This window comes from Triplophysa rosa, linkage group LG13, assembly GCF_024868665.1.
Source record: "Triplophysa rosa linkage group LG13, Trosa_1v2, whole genome shotgun sequence".
NCBI lineage: Eukaryota > Metazoa > Chordata > Actinopteri > Cypriniformes > Nemacheilidae > Triplophysa > Triplophysa rosa.
Genome location: NC_079902.1, coordinates 8,050,482 through 8,064,468, shown reverse-complemented (window position 1 = coordinate 8,064,468; position 13,987 = coordinate 8,050,482). Strand labels below are relative to the sequence as shown.

At 45.5% G+C, this 13,987-nt stretch overlaps 1 protein-coding gene across 1 annotated transcript in view; it reads left to right on the top strand.

Annotated features, from left to right (window-relative positions):
* Positions 1–13,987, top strand: part of gfra4b (GDNF family receptor alpha 4b) — a 78,913-nt gene that overhangs the window by 53,041 nt on the left and 11,885 nt on the right. Inside the window, exon 4 of the mRNA XM_057350258.1 lies at positions 6,956–7,301. Within this exon, the coding sequence (XP_057206241.1) occupies positions 6,956–7,301 (346 nt within the window). The remainder of the gene's footprint in view (positions 1–6,955; positions 7,302–13,987) is intronic.

The window sequence follows — 13,987 nt, the reverse complement described above, 5'->3', positions numbered from 1 at the left end:
TCAATACTTTGTTTGTGTCACATGTTTGGATATTTCAGAACAATATTTATTTAGAGTCTCTATATTGTTTCTGACTACATTTAAGCTCAGGGTTTAAATTAAACTTACTTTACAAAAGAGCACACATGCAGGGACCCTAGTACCATCATTTCCATTAGTAATAATGTCATGGTGTCCTAACATCTTATTAACATTGCATTGCACTGCTAGGCGAGTCTTGATATTGTGCATTGTCTGAAGTGTATTAGCTTTGCTATGAACTTATATGCTATTTCACTGTCATCTTTTTTAATTATCTGTGCGGTAGATCTGTTTGTCAAAGCACTGTGTCTGAAATGCAGGTTTTATCAGCACAGATCAACAAAGATGTTCGGTGAATGATGTTGACAGACATGGGCTGCATTCTTGGTTTTTCTGTGATAACAGCATTCTGAAATTGATAAATAGGAAGGCATGATTGAGTTACGATACGTTTTCTTCCTCAGATTTAACCAACCGTACATTAGTTATTATGTTGGCTTGAGAAAGCCAACATACTGATGTTTCACTTAAACTTATTATTAGTGGTGCTTGCGAAGCAAAGGATCACTATTACTATCTTGCATACGTCTTCTTGTTCCGCCAAAACTTCGGCGCGTAACTCGTCCCGCACGGTTTGTCATAGACCCATGAATGAGGGCTCAAATCGACCACCTTATTGAGGAATGGTGTGCTATGACTTTTATAAGTGATCGGGCGGAGGTTGTTGGATAGGAGGAAAAAAATCACCCGAAAAATCCCATTGACTTAACATTGCGCCAAACTTTGACGGGTCGTAGCTCCGAGCGAGGATTTCGTAGAAACATGTGGGTTACCACATTTGAAGAGGCTGGCAGACTCTGTAAAAACATACCTAAAAATAGGGTGTAAGTTGTACCCCTGGGGCATAAGAGTCACCCGAAATTTCCCATAGACTTATAATGGGACAGGAAATATGCCCATATAAGGGAATTATAAGAGGCCTAGCTGTGATATCTTCGCAGAACAGTCTCATAGAAACAAGGCGTTGGGTTCATTTTACTCAGACAACCAATCAGTGTCACAGGATCATCATGAAGCCAAGCCCATATCAACCATTTACAGAAACCTAGCAACCGATCCCATAGACTGCCATTATAAAAGAACCAGGTGGATATCTTTGCAGTACAATGTCGTAGAGACAAGTAGCTGGGCTCATTTTACTCAGGCAATCAATCAGCCTGTGTAAACGCAGAGAAGTTCAGTGAGATATTGGGGAGCAAGATGATGTAGTGCCTTGTAAGTGACTAATAAGATCTTAAAATCAACTCGAAACTTAACTGGAAGCCAGTGCAATTGCTGCAGAACAGGTGAGATATGAGCAATTGAAGGTGTTCTAGTGACGACACAAGCTTGCCCAACTTGCCAGGCCACCTGTATCTTCTCGAGTTCCCCCGGCCCTTCTCCCGAGAATGTAGAACCCATCGACCTGTCCCGAGTTCCCCAGTGTTACCATGACCTCAAAATGGCCTTCAGCAAACAGAAGGCCACCACGTTACCACCCCACAGATCCTATGACTGTTCCATCGAATTGCTTCCGGGCACATGTCCCCCCAGAGGCAGGATTTTCTCTTGGTCTCCCCCCGAATGAGGCGCCATGGACTCCTATATCAAGGATGCTCTGGCAGGAGGTCTTATTCGTCCTTCCACCTCCCCCGCAGGAGCAGGATTTTTCTTCGTGGCGAAGAAGGAAGGAGGGCTACGCCTGTGTATCAATTACCGAGGACTCAATGCTATCACGGTTCGTAACCGGTACCCCCTTCCTCTCATGGCCACAGCGTTCGAGCTACTGCAAGGAACATCCTTCTTTACCAAACTTGACCTGCGGAAAGCATACCATCTCGTACGGGTCAGGCAAGTTGACGAATGGAAAACTGCTTTCAACACTCCCACCGGCCACTACGAATATCGAGTGATGCCCTTTGGCCTGACCAATGCCCCGGCTGTGTTCCAGGCACTTATAAATGATGTGCTCAGAGATATGCTCAACCTCTTTGTGTTCGTTTACTTGGACGACATCCTCATCTTCTCGAGCTCCCTCCAGGAACACACAGAGCAGGTCAGAAAAGTGCTCAAACGCCTCCTGGACAGTCATTTGTATGTGAAACCCGAGAAATGTGAGTTCCATGCTTCTCGGGTGCAGTTCTAGGGATTCATTGTGGAACCTGGTCACATCCGGATGGACCCCAAGTAGGTAGAGTCAGTGACGGACTGGCCCACCCCAACGTCTGTCAAAGAAGTTCAGCGATTCCTCAGCTTCACTAACTTCTATCGGAAGTTCATCAAGAACTTTAGTTCCATAGCAGCTCCTCTCTCTGCTCTTACTAAGGGAGGCAACACTAGGTTTCTTTGGGGCACGGAAGCTGAGGCGGCCTTCCAGAGGTTAAAGCTACGCATCAGCTCTGCCCCCATCCTGACACTTCTGGCTGCAGATAGACCCTTCGTGGTGGAGGTAGATGCTTCGGATGTGGGAATAGGAGCTGTGTTGTCTCAGAGGGGTGAGGACAAAAAGCTCCACCCTTGCACCTACCTCTCGCATCGACTCACACCGACAGAGAGGAACTATGATGTGGGGGACCGTGAGCTCCTTGCGGTCAAGTTGGCGTTGGAGAAATGGCGACATTGGATTGAGGGGGGGACTCAGCCATTTCAAGTTCTCACGGACCATAAAAATCTGGGGTACATCCAGCAGGCCAAGCGGTTGAACTCCAGACAAGCTCGATGGTCTCTGTTCTTCAACCGGTTCCAGTTTGTTCTCACTTATCGACCTGGCTCAAAAAACCTCAAGCCTGACGCCTTATCCCGAGTATATGCCCCCACCACTCGGGAGGATACGGACATGCCCATAATCCCTAGTACCAGGATCGTGGCTCCGGTCTCTTGGAAGATGGAGGACACCATAAGGCGAGCTCAAGCCATGGAACCGGATCCGGGAGGGGGGCCCGCCAGTCGTCTGTTTGTACCAAAGGCAGTAAGGTTTCCGACAGAGGCCCCCAGTTCGCCTCGAGGTTCTGGAAGGCCTTTTGCCAACTCCTAGGGACAACAGCCAGCCTGTCATCAGGTTACCACCCAGAGTCCAACGGCCAAACTGAGAGAATGAACCAGGAGCTAGAGACCACACTAAGATGCATGGCTTCGAGCAACCCTTCCACCTGGTCGTCCTTTATCATTTGGGCAGAGTATGCACACAACACTCTACGCTCCTCTTCCACAGGAGGTCCCCGTATGAGTGTCAGTTTGGCTATACCCCCTGCTGTTCCCTGATCAGGAAGCTGAAGTTGGAGTACCTTCAGCTCTGAACTTCATCAGACGCTGCCGACTTACCGGGAGCAAGGTTCGTCTCAACCTCCTACACTCCTCTCAGCAGTACCAACGGCAAGCCAATCGACGTCACCGACCCGGTCCCACCCTGCGCCCTGGCCAGAGGGTTTGGCTCTCTACGAAGAACTTACCTCTACGGGTGGAGTCCCGTAAGCTGTCTCAGAAGTTCATCGGCCCCTTTAAAATAGCCAGGAGAGTAAACCCCGTTACCTATCACCTGCACTTACCCAGATCCCTTAAGATTAACCCTACATTTCACGTTTCTCTACTTAAACCTGATGTTTTTTCCCCTTTTGTCCCGGCAGGCAGAACTCCCCCTCCGCCTCGTATCATCGGGAGCCAGCCTGCTTACACCGTCCGCCGGATACTGGACTCCCGCCGGGTGCAGCGATCCTTGCAGTATCTGGTGGATTGGGAAGGCTACGGCCCCGAGGAGCGCTCCTGGGTTCCTACCAAGGACATATTGGACCCTGACTTAATTCGACAGTTCAAGGCCAGTCACCCCGAGAAGCCTGGTAGGAACATCAGGAGCCGTTCCTAGAGGGGGGATTCTGTCAACATTCTACCTGTTTTGGCCACCAGAGGCCCCCATTGTGCTTTTGTTTGGTTACATTGTTCCCTTCGTTTTTAGTTATTGGGCTCACCTGTGTCTTGTTTCCACCAGGGTATTTAAGCCCTCTGTTTTCTTTAGTTCCTCGCTCCGAGTTTGAGTAAGTGTACCCCTTACCCGTGGACTTCATTGTGGAACTGTGGACGTTATCCTTTTGGAAAGTACCCTTTTGTGTTTCCCTTCGAGAAACCTTCTGATTTTTGGACCTTGTTTTTGAGATTCCTGAGTTTTTTCCATTTTTTTTTCTTTGTGGATTTTCTACCTTTTTGTGTGGAATTATTCTTCGTTACCTGAAGGAATATATGTTGGTCCAATAAACTTCTTCAACCGGTTAAGTGACGGTTTCTAACACCGGAGACCCGAGTTCGAGGCTGGGTCCTGACACTTTTAGTTTCTCTTTGTGGAGTATTGCTAGACCCCCACCCCGTCCCGTAGAACCGATTTACGAAAATAACCATATCCTGGTGGAACAGACTGGTTTAGATGAAAATAGTCAACTGGTTTCTGCCATGTCTCAGTTAAACAGAGAAAGTCATACTTACAGTCAGACAGCAAATCATAAACCAGAGGCCCTTTAGTGGAAAGCGATCGTATATTAAGTAATCCAAACAAGAGATTGTTGTTAGCAGAGTTGTTGACAACAGATCTGGCCAGGTTGGTTAATATACCATGATCCACAGTCCGTGTGAGCCTCCTAGCCGAGCGTGGGTTAGACAACCAGAAAGACCCGTATTTGAGATGAGCCATCAATGTTATAGTTCCACAGAGATCAGCGATGAATACAGTATATTTCCGACGTGGTAGACAATAGACAATATCAGAGGGAAGATGTAGAGCTGGCAGAAGATTAAAAACACGCGAGCGGAGCTGGACAAGTTCCGCCGCCGAATACTGGAGCATCATCCATTCCGCAGAATGGTATACCGCAGAAAGGACGACCCTAATGTAGTTCATCCGCACCAGTAACTCAATAATCCCCATGATTGATCCCCGTGTCGGAGATTCGTTTGAACAGCAGGTCAGTAAAAGTTCAAGATTTCCTCCCTGAGCAGCAGCAGCCAGTAGCGCCAGCGTTCACCTGGAAGTGATGTTTCATGTGTTTCAACAATTATAAAAGAACCAGGTGGATATCTTTGCAGCACAGTGTCATAGAGACAAGAGGGTGGGCTAATTTGACTCAGGCAACTAATCAGTATCCCAGGATCTTCATGAAGCTATGAAGCCACGCCCATAGCAACAAAATTGATTAATTTAGCAACTGTTTAACAAGACATATATCTCTGCATCAGAACATCGTAGAGACATGGGGGTTGGTTCGTTTCACTTGTGGCTCGAAGCATCATCTATTGGCATCTGCTAAGCCACACCCATAGCGACCAAACAGATTAGTTTAACAACCATTTAGCCAGACCTATATCTCTGCATCAGAACATTGTTGAGACATGGGGGTTGGTTTGTTTAACTCGTGGCGGGGAGTATCATGCTAGCAACATGCTAATTGTGCTAGCAAACATGATAATCTATCGATCTTCTGAAAAATTTCAAACTTAAAACCTTCTGACTTAAATTTACTTCAAACTTTCAAGTCAGGCTTTCTCAAGCAAACATAAAGTTTGTTCACAAACTTTTACCTCATCTAGTTAACTGTGCTTTGACATTTTCCTCACAGTGTGTTCCAATGTAGCCCCATTCAGCTTGATAATGTCAGAGGACTTAAATGCCCGTGGCATGATCAATGATGCTGAAATTATTTTTGGAACATATGAGTTTTCAAAACAATTTTTTAAATTGTTCCTCCTCAGCTTCATTTTTGACTCGCCTTCATAAGGTATTAGTTGAAGTCATAATCACATTGTGCTTGCCTTTTCAAACTTTCCGAACATAAGAAAGGGATTGGATTTACTCCACATCTGATAGCCACAAAATGTATGCATATGATGTAATCTATATGATATACACTCACCTAAAGGATTATTAGGAACACCATACTAATACGGTGTTTGACCCCCTTTCGCCTTCAGAACTGCCTTAATTCTACGTGGCATTGATTCAACAAGGTGCTGAAAGCATTCTTTAGAAATGTTGGCCCATATTGATAGGATAGCATCTTGCAGTTGATGGAGATTTGTGGGATGCACATCCAGGGCACGAAGCTCCCGTTCCACCACATCCCAAAGATGTTCTATCGGGNTGTTCCTGGTGGTTCCGTGAGTCTAGTTATTGTTAGTTCATTGTAGTTTTGTCTAGTGTGGTATTTAGTCTTTGTAGTTTAGTTTAGTCAGTTTATGTTCCTGTTTTATGATTTCCATTATTATCGTGTCTTGTTTTCCCCACTGTGGGTTTTTGTTTTGCGTGTCTTGTTAAAATAAAGCTTCCTGTTAACCCCTTCATCTCCCGCTGCCTGCATCTGGGTTCTTCTCTTCACCGATCGTGACAATTTCTAGGATCAAATCACAGACAGAGACCCATCCCCAACAGCCAACCATTGTGAGCATAGTTAGTAAGGCTGCATCACATCATCCATAGCAATAAGGTCAATTGCTCAACCCACCCTTTCTCTTAGCTTAATTTTTTCTATTCCTTAGTAAAAGTTGCTCTCAGCAGCTTTCTGAATAGGTTTTAAGAGGAAACACTCAACTACAAATGTTTATTGTTATTTAAAAGAACTCTAAGTGGCAAAGTAAAATGTTTTATAAATCCAGGCTTTTTTGCATTTCCTAGTAAATAAAATACTGCCTTATGCATCTCATAAGTGAAGCACCAGAAATGTTGCAATGCACCTGAGCAAATTTTCTGTCTTCTGTGTTTCCACAAGTCCACTCCTCTTCTATATCTCTTGGTATCTGGTGACTTAAGTCATTGCTATGGCAATGAATGTAGATATAACAGATATTGAATATACTGTCAATATTGATAAACAAATCAAAACTGGGTTCTGCATGAACAAAGATTGTTTAATCTCCACAGATTCTGACGTTGGTATGACAACAGTAAACCGTTGCCTGGATGCGGCCAAAGCTTGCAACATAGATGACGTGTGCCAGAAACTGCGCACAGAGTACGTATCAACATGCATCAAGCCGTCTACCAAGTCCGGCCTGTGTAACCGGTTGCGTTGCAACAGGGCCCTACGCCGTTTCTTTGACCGGGTTCCGCTGGAGTACACGCTCGAACTGCTGTTCTGCCCTTGCAGCGATATGGCCTGCTCGGAGAGACGACGTCAGACCATAGTCCCCAGCTGCTCCTACGAAGAAGAAGAGAAACCCAGCTGCCTTTCCCAAATGAGGATCTGCAAGGCCGACTATGTGTGCAGGTCAGTTTCTGATGCATCTGTGGTTTGTGGGTCTGAATGATCATGTACTGTGTGGGCATCAGGATTAAACAACCACTCACATTGCGTGTCCTTTGGGTAAAAAAACCTTGACTTTTCAATACCTTTCTGGAGAAAAGAAAGAATTCTGGTATCATGCCTATTGAAACAAACAGACAAATTGGACATAGAAAATAAAGGTGTGTTCACACTTAAAGGTAACCTAAAGGCATAAGGATAAAATTATAAACAGATTTGTCAGCTTTTACAGGGCTGTACCTTAACTTTTTTTGCTCATAGCACTGGTGCTACAAAGGTTTAAAGTTTTGTAGCACAGGCCAAAAAGTTGTAGCACAAGTATAAAACGTCTGTTGTCATTAAAAAATTTGCGAGTGCAGTTCATCACATCACAAATGACATTAATGTTACATACAGATGGATATATTAGGGCCATATAATTTATAGTTTACCTAAATTTGTTTACCCAATAAGTTCTGTGTTTTTCATTTTTACTATATAAAATAGTGGTATATTTGACCACATAAATTACTGTAGTATACTATAGTATTTTACTATAGTAAGCTGCAGTAAAATTCCTAGATACTATAGTGTTTTTGAACCTTACTATTGTATACTACAGTCTTTACAACAGTTTATCAATTTACTACAAGGGTACTACAATTTTCTCTAGCAAAGTGCACTACAGTATTTTTTTCATCTGAGTGTTCAGGTTAACAGGACTTTTATTTTGACGGGATGTCGGGAAGACGCTTGAGTTTTAGAGTGTATTTGATGATCGCTTTGAAATGCTCATGAAATAAACTTTCATAGCAACTCTGGAGATGAAGTTCATGTGTTCATATCCTCGTACAGTGCAGACGCAGACAAATCCACGAGTGTAACGCGTGTAGCACGTTAAACTGTGTAGTTCATTCACTCAGACACGCAGAACAGCCAAATGACATATTTAAATAACAGGATTCCGATGACGGGAAGTGATGTAGACCTGGAGCAGTGAGTTAAAGTAAATGGGCGAATTTGCCGTTATCGTTCTGAAGGCCAGTGTCAGAGATTTAAACTTAATGCGGGCGGCAACTGGCAGCCAGTGAAGTGAAATCAGGAGGGGTGTTACATGGATTCTTTTAGGCTGATTGAAAACTAGACGTGCAGCTGCATTCTGGATCATTTGCAAGGGCTTGACTGCATTGGTTGGAAGGCCGGCCAGTAGAGAATTGCAGTAGTCCAGTCTTTATATGACCAGAGCTTGGACTAGCAGCTGAGAGGCATGCTCCAACAGGAACGGCCTGATTTTCCTGATGTTGTAGAGCACATACCTGCAAGTTTGAGTGGTTGCTGCAATGTGGGAGGTGAATTTCAGCTGGTCGTCGAGCATCACCCCCAGGTTCCTTGCAGTGGGTGTTATAGCTGAGGATCCAAGCTGAATGCTAAGGTGGTGTTCAATTGATGGGTGGGCCGGTATAACCAGGAGTTCTGTCTTGGAGAGGTTGAGTTGTAGGTGATGCTCTTTCATCCAAGAAGAGATGTCCAGAAGGCAGGCAGAGACACGGGCAGAGATGGTGGGGTCATCTTGTTGAAAAGAGAAATAAAGCTGTGTGTCAACTGCATAAAAATGGTATGAGAACCCATGTGCCTTAATTATTGGACCCAGGGAGGTGATATATATAGAAAAGAGGAGAGGAGCAAGAACGGATCCCTGAGGAACTCCAGTTGTCAGCTGGTGAGATCTGGATGTCTTGCCTCTCCAGGATGCCCTAAAGGATCTGCCAGTGAGATAAGAGTAAAACCAGTTGACTGCAGTTCCAGAGATGCCCAGTTTGGAGAGAGTGGGACAGCAGGATCTGGTGGTTCACAGTGTCAAAAGCAGCAGAGAGATCAAGCAGAATAAGGTCAGATGACAAGGATTTAGCCCTTGCCTGCTGTAGGTTTTCGACGACAGACAAGAGAGTGGTCTGCGTAGAATGTCCTTTCTTGAAGCCGGATTGCTGACTTTACAGAAGGTCGTGCTGTGAGAGATATGCAGAGAGTTGGTTAAATACTACCCTTTCGAGGGCCTTGGAAAGGAAAGGCAGGAGTGAGATTGGTCGATAGTTGTTGACCACCGAGGGGTTGAGTGTTGGTTTCTTGAGTAAAGGTGTTACCAGGGCTTGTTGAAATGAGATGGGGACAGTGCCGGTGGTGTTTATGGAGGTGTTTATTGTAATGCCTGGCTTGCCAAATGTTGGCTCATGTCATGTCATAAAACGTCCCCCTCACGAGAGTTTTGCAGACCTTGCTTGGGTGTCACCTAGATCCCAGAGAGTCAGCTCCAAATAGCCTAATACCTGGTGCTTCTCCAAAGTTTTATGACCATCATCTCTCCAGGGGTTCCAGAGGCCCTTTTGCTATCAGTAAGACGTTAAAAGAACATGACACCTATTCCCCCATCTGAGGCTATCCAGAGAAACTTCTCTGACAAAACTACACTAAACTGTCCTTGTCTATAAATATATGTAAATATCCTTGTTATGTGTTGGCACTCTTGCAATATTAAGTTACCTGTAACCAGTAATGATGCAAATTGTGATTTAGGCTGTGTTGTATTCCTACGTTGGGATGATTCACAGCTTAACATAATTCAAGGCATAGTATGTTTACTATGTAACTCCTCCTCTTTTAATTCCCTATCTGATGAGCTATGTTATAGTACTATAGCATGCATCGTACTATGTCCATAAGTAAGTTTCGTTATTAGGTGCAAATTAACCATACTGTCAGAGATATGCAAATAAGGCGCCATGAGAAACAAAGGAACTTTCTTTGGCCCACTTATCGCTTTCATGGCACTGGCCCGCAGGCCACCTGGGGGCAGGGCAGGGCAGGTATGCACATAAAAACATCATTCACCGATACACTTTAGGCAGAAGAGAATCCAACACAGACCGGTAGCTTTCGGCTCCCTGCGAGGAGGTCGAGTAGGCGCTGCAAACTTCGGACACCAGCACTCCAGCAGGACTGCATTCTGAAACCTTTAGAACATTAACATCTCTCCACGCGCATACGGATATTGGTCCAGCACAGAGCTCGCAAGTATCCGATTCTATACATAGAATAGCTGCATTAAGTTTGTGCCTCTTTGTTAAAGATTATTTTATTGGTGTTCAGAAATGCTTTAGCTGCCATGCTCTCACTCACTCACTCACTCACTCACTCACTCACTCACTCACTCACTCACTCACTCACTCACTCACTCACTCACTCACTCACTCACTCACTCACTCACTCACTCACTCACTCACTCACTCACTCACTCACTCACTCACTCACTCACTCACTCACTCACTCACTCACTCACTCACTCACTCACTCACTCACTCACTCACTCACTCACTCACTCACTCACTCACTCACTCACTCACTCACTCACTCACTCACTCACTCACTCACTCACTCACTCACTCACTCACTCACTCACTCACTCACTCACTCACTCACTCACTCACTCACTCACTCACTCACTCACTCACTCACTCACTCACTCACTCACTCACTCACTCACTCACTCACTCACTCACTCACTCACTCACTCACTCACTCACTCACTCACTCACTCACTCACTCACTCACTCACTCACTCACTCACTCACTCACTCACTCACTCACTCACTCACTCACTCACTCACTCACTCACTCACTCACTCACTCACTCACTCACTCACTCACTCACTCACTCACTCACTCACTCACTCACTCACTCACTCACTCACTCACTCACTCACTCACTCACTCACTCACTCACTCACTCACTCACTCACTCACTCACTCACTCACTCACTCACTCACTCACTCACTCACTCACTCACTCACTCACTCACTCACTCACTCACTCACTCACTCACTCACTCACTCACTCACTCACTCACTCACTCACTCACTCACTCACTCACTCACTCACTCACTCACTCACTCACTCACTCACTCACTCACTCACTCACTCACTCACTCACTCACTCACTCACTCACTCACTCACTCACTCACTCACTCACTCACTCACTCACTCACTCACTCACTCACTCACTCACTCACTCACTCACTCACTCACTCACTCACTCACTCACTCACTCACTCACTCACTCACTCACTCACTCACTCACTCACTCACTCACTCACTCACTCACTCACTCACTCACTCACTCACTCACTCACTCACTCACTCACTCACTCACTCACTCACTCACTCACTCACTCACTCACTCACTCACTCACTCACTCACTCACTCACTCACTCACTCACTCACTCACTCACTCACTCACTCACTCACTCACTCACTCACTCACTCACTCACTCACTCACTCACTCACTCACTCACTCACTCACTCACTCACTCACTCACTCACTCACTCACTCACTCACTCACTCACTCACTCACTCACTCACTCACTCACTCACTCACTCACTCACTCACTCACTCACTCACTCACTCACTCACTCACTCACTCACTCACTCACTCACTCACTCACTCACTCACTCACTCACTCACTCACTCACTCACTCACTCACTCACTCACTCACTCACTCACTCACTCACTCACTCACTCACTCACTCACTCACTCACTCACTCACTCACTCACTCACTCACTCACTCACTCACTCACTCACTCACTCACTCACTCACTCACTCACTCACTCACTCACTCACTCACTCACTCACTCACTCACTCACTCACTCACTCACTCACTCACTCACTCACTCACTCACTCACTCACTCACTCACTCACTCACTCACTCACTCACTCACTCACTCACTCACTCACTCACTCACTCACTCACTCACTCACTCACTCACTCACTCACTCACTCACTCACTCACTCACTCACTCACTCACTCACTCACTCACTCACTCACTCACTCACTCACTCACTCACTCACTCACTCACTCACTCACTCACTCACTCACTCACTCACTCACTCACTCACTCACTCACTCACTCACTCACTCACTCACTCACTCACTCACTCACTCACTCACTCACTCACTCACTCACTCACTCACTCACTCACTCACTCACTCACTCACTCACTCACTCACTCACTCACTCACTCACTCACTCACTCACTCACTCACTCACTCACTCACTCACTCACTCACTCACTCACTCACTCACTCACTCACTCACTCACTCACTCACTCACTCACTCACTCACTCACTCACTCACTCACTCACTCACTCACTCACTCACTCACTCACTCACTCACTCACTCACTCACTCACTCACTCACTCACTCACTCACTCACTCACTCACTCACTCACTCACTCACTCACTCACTCACTCACTCACTCACTCACTCACTCACTCACTCACTCACTCACTCACTCACTCACTCACTCACTCACTCACTCACTCACTCACTCACTCACTCACTCACTCACTCACTCACTCACTCACTCACTCACTCACTCACTCACTCACTCACTCACTCACTCACTCACTCACTCACTCACTCACTCACTCACTCACTCACTCACTCACTCACTCACTCACTCACTCACTCACTCACTCACTCACTCACTCACTCACTCACTCACTCACTCACTCACTCACTCACTCACTCACTCACTCACTCACTCACTCACTCACTCACTCACTCACTCACTCACTCACTCACTCACTCACTCACTCACTCACTCACTCACTCACTCACTCACTCACTCACTCTCTTTCTCTCTCCGCGCTCCCTAGCACGTTGGTGTTTCATGTATTGTTTGTGTTTATGCGATCGTCATTATGTTTACCATGTAGAGTAGAGTTTAATAAACAACCATATATTCACTTGTGATGGGTTTTCTGTGCTCAACGCTCACATATACTTGGTCACTTAAACTGTGTTTGATTTACGCTACCTTTGCTCTAAATCCTGTTTGGTAAAGTCACGTTACTTATGGCCATGAGATAACGTTAAAGTGTATAATATCCTTGATGCATTCACTGGACGAATACATACAAAATTGTTTTACTTTATATTACTAATCAGAGACTGTAAAATATGTATATTTAATAATGATTATTATACGCATTTTCCTTTGCGCTAAACTAATTCCCTGAATGAAATTGTTGTTTAGTAACTCATTTCATGGATGTGATCTTGATAGATCTGGTGGAGAATCATATTTGGTGAGCTAAGCTCATCATTATTTTTACATGCAGCTAAAACCGCTACATTATAATGTGTGCGAGTTGAGGCAGTGGAGACTGAGAGATAGCCTGAAGGAGGTGGGAAGGGATCGGGTCGAGGGGACAGGTAGTAGGCCGGGTGGAAAGGAGAATTTTGGAGACATCAGTCTCTGAGAGGAGAGAGAAAGAAGGGAGTTGAGGATAGCAAGGGGTAAGAGAGAGATCAGGGATGCGTTGAGCAGATAATTGCCTGCTGATGGTTTCCACTTTATCAGTGAAGAAGTTGGCAAAGTCATCAGCAGTCAGCGAGGTATTGGCGGGAGGTGGAGGGGGACAGAGAAGAGAGGAGAAGGTTGAGAAAAGTTGACGCGGGTTAGATGCAGTTTGGATTTTGTTTTGAAAGTACTTGGTTTTGGCTGAAGATACTGTATATTAGTAGCGAAGGAGTTAAGATGTTGATACTTGAAGAGATCAACAGGGTCTCTAGACTTGCGCCACTTCCTCTCCGTAG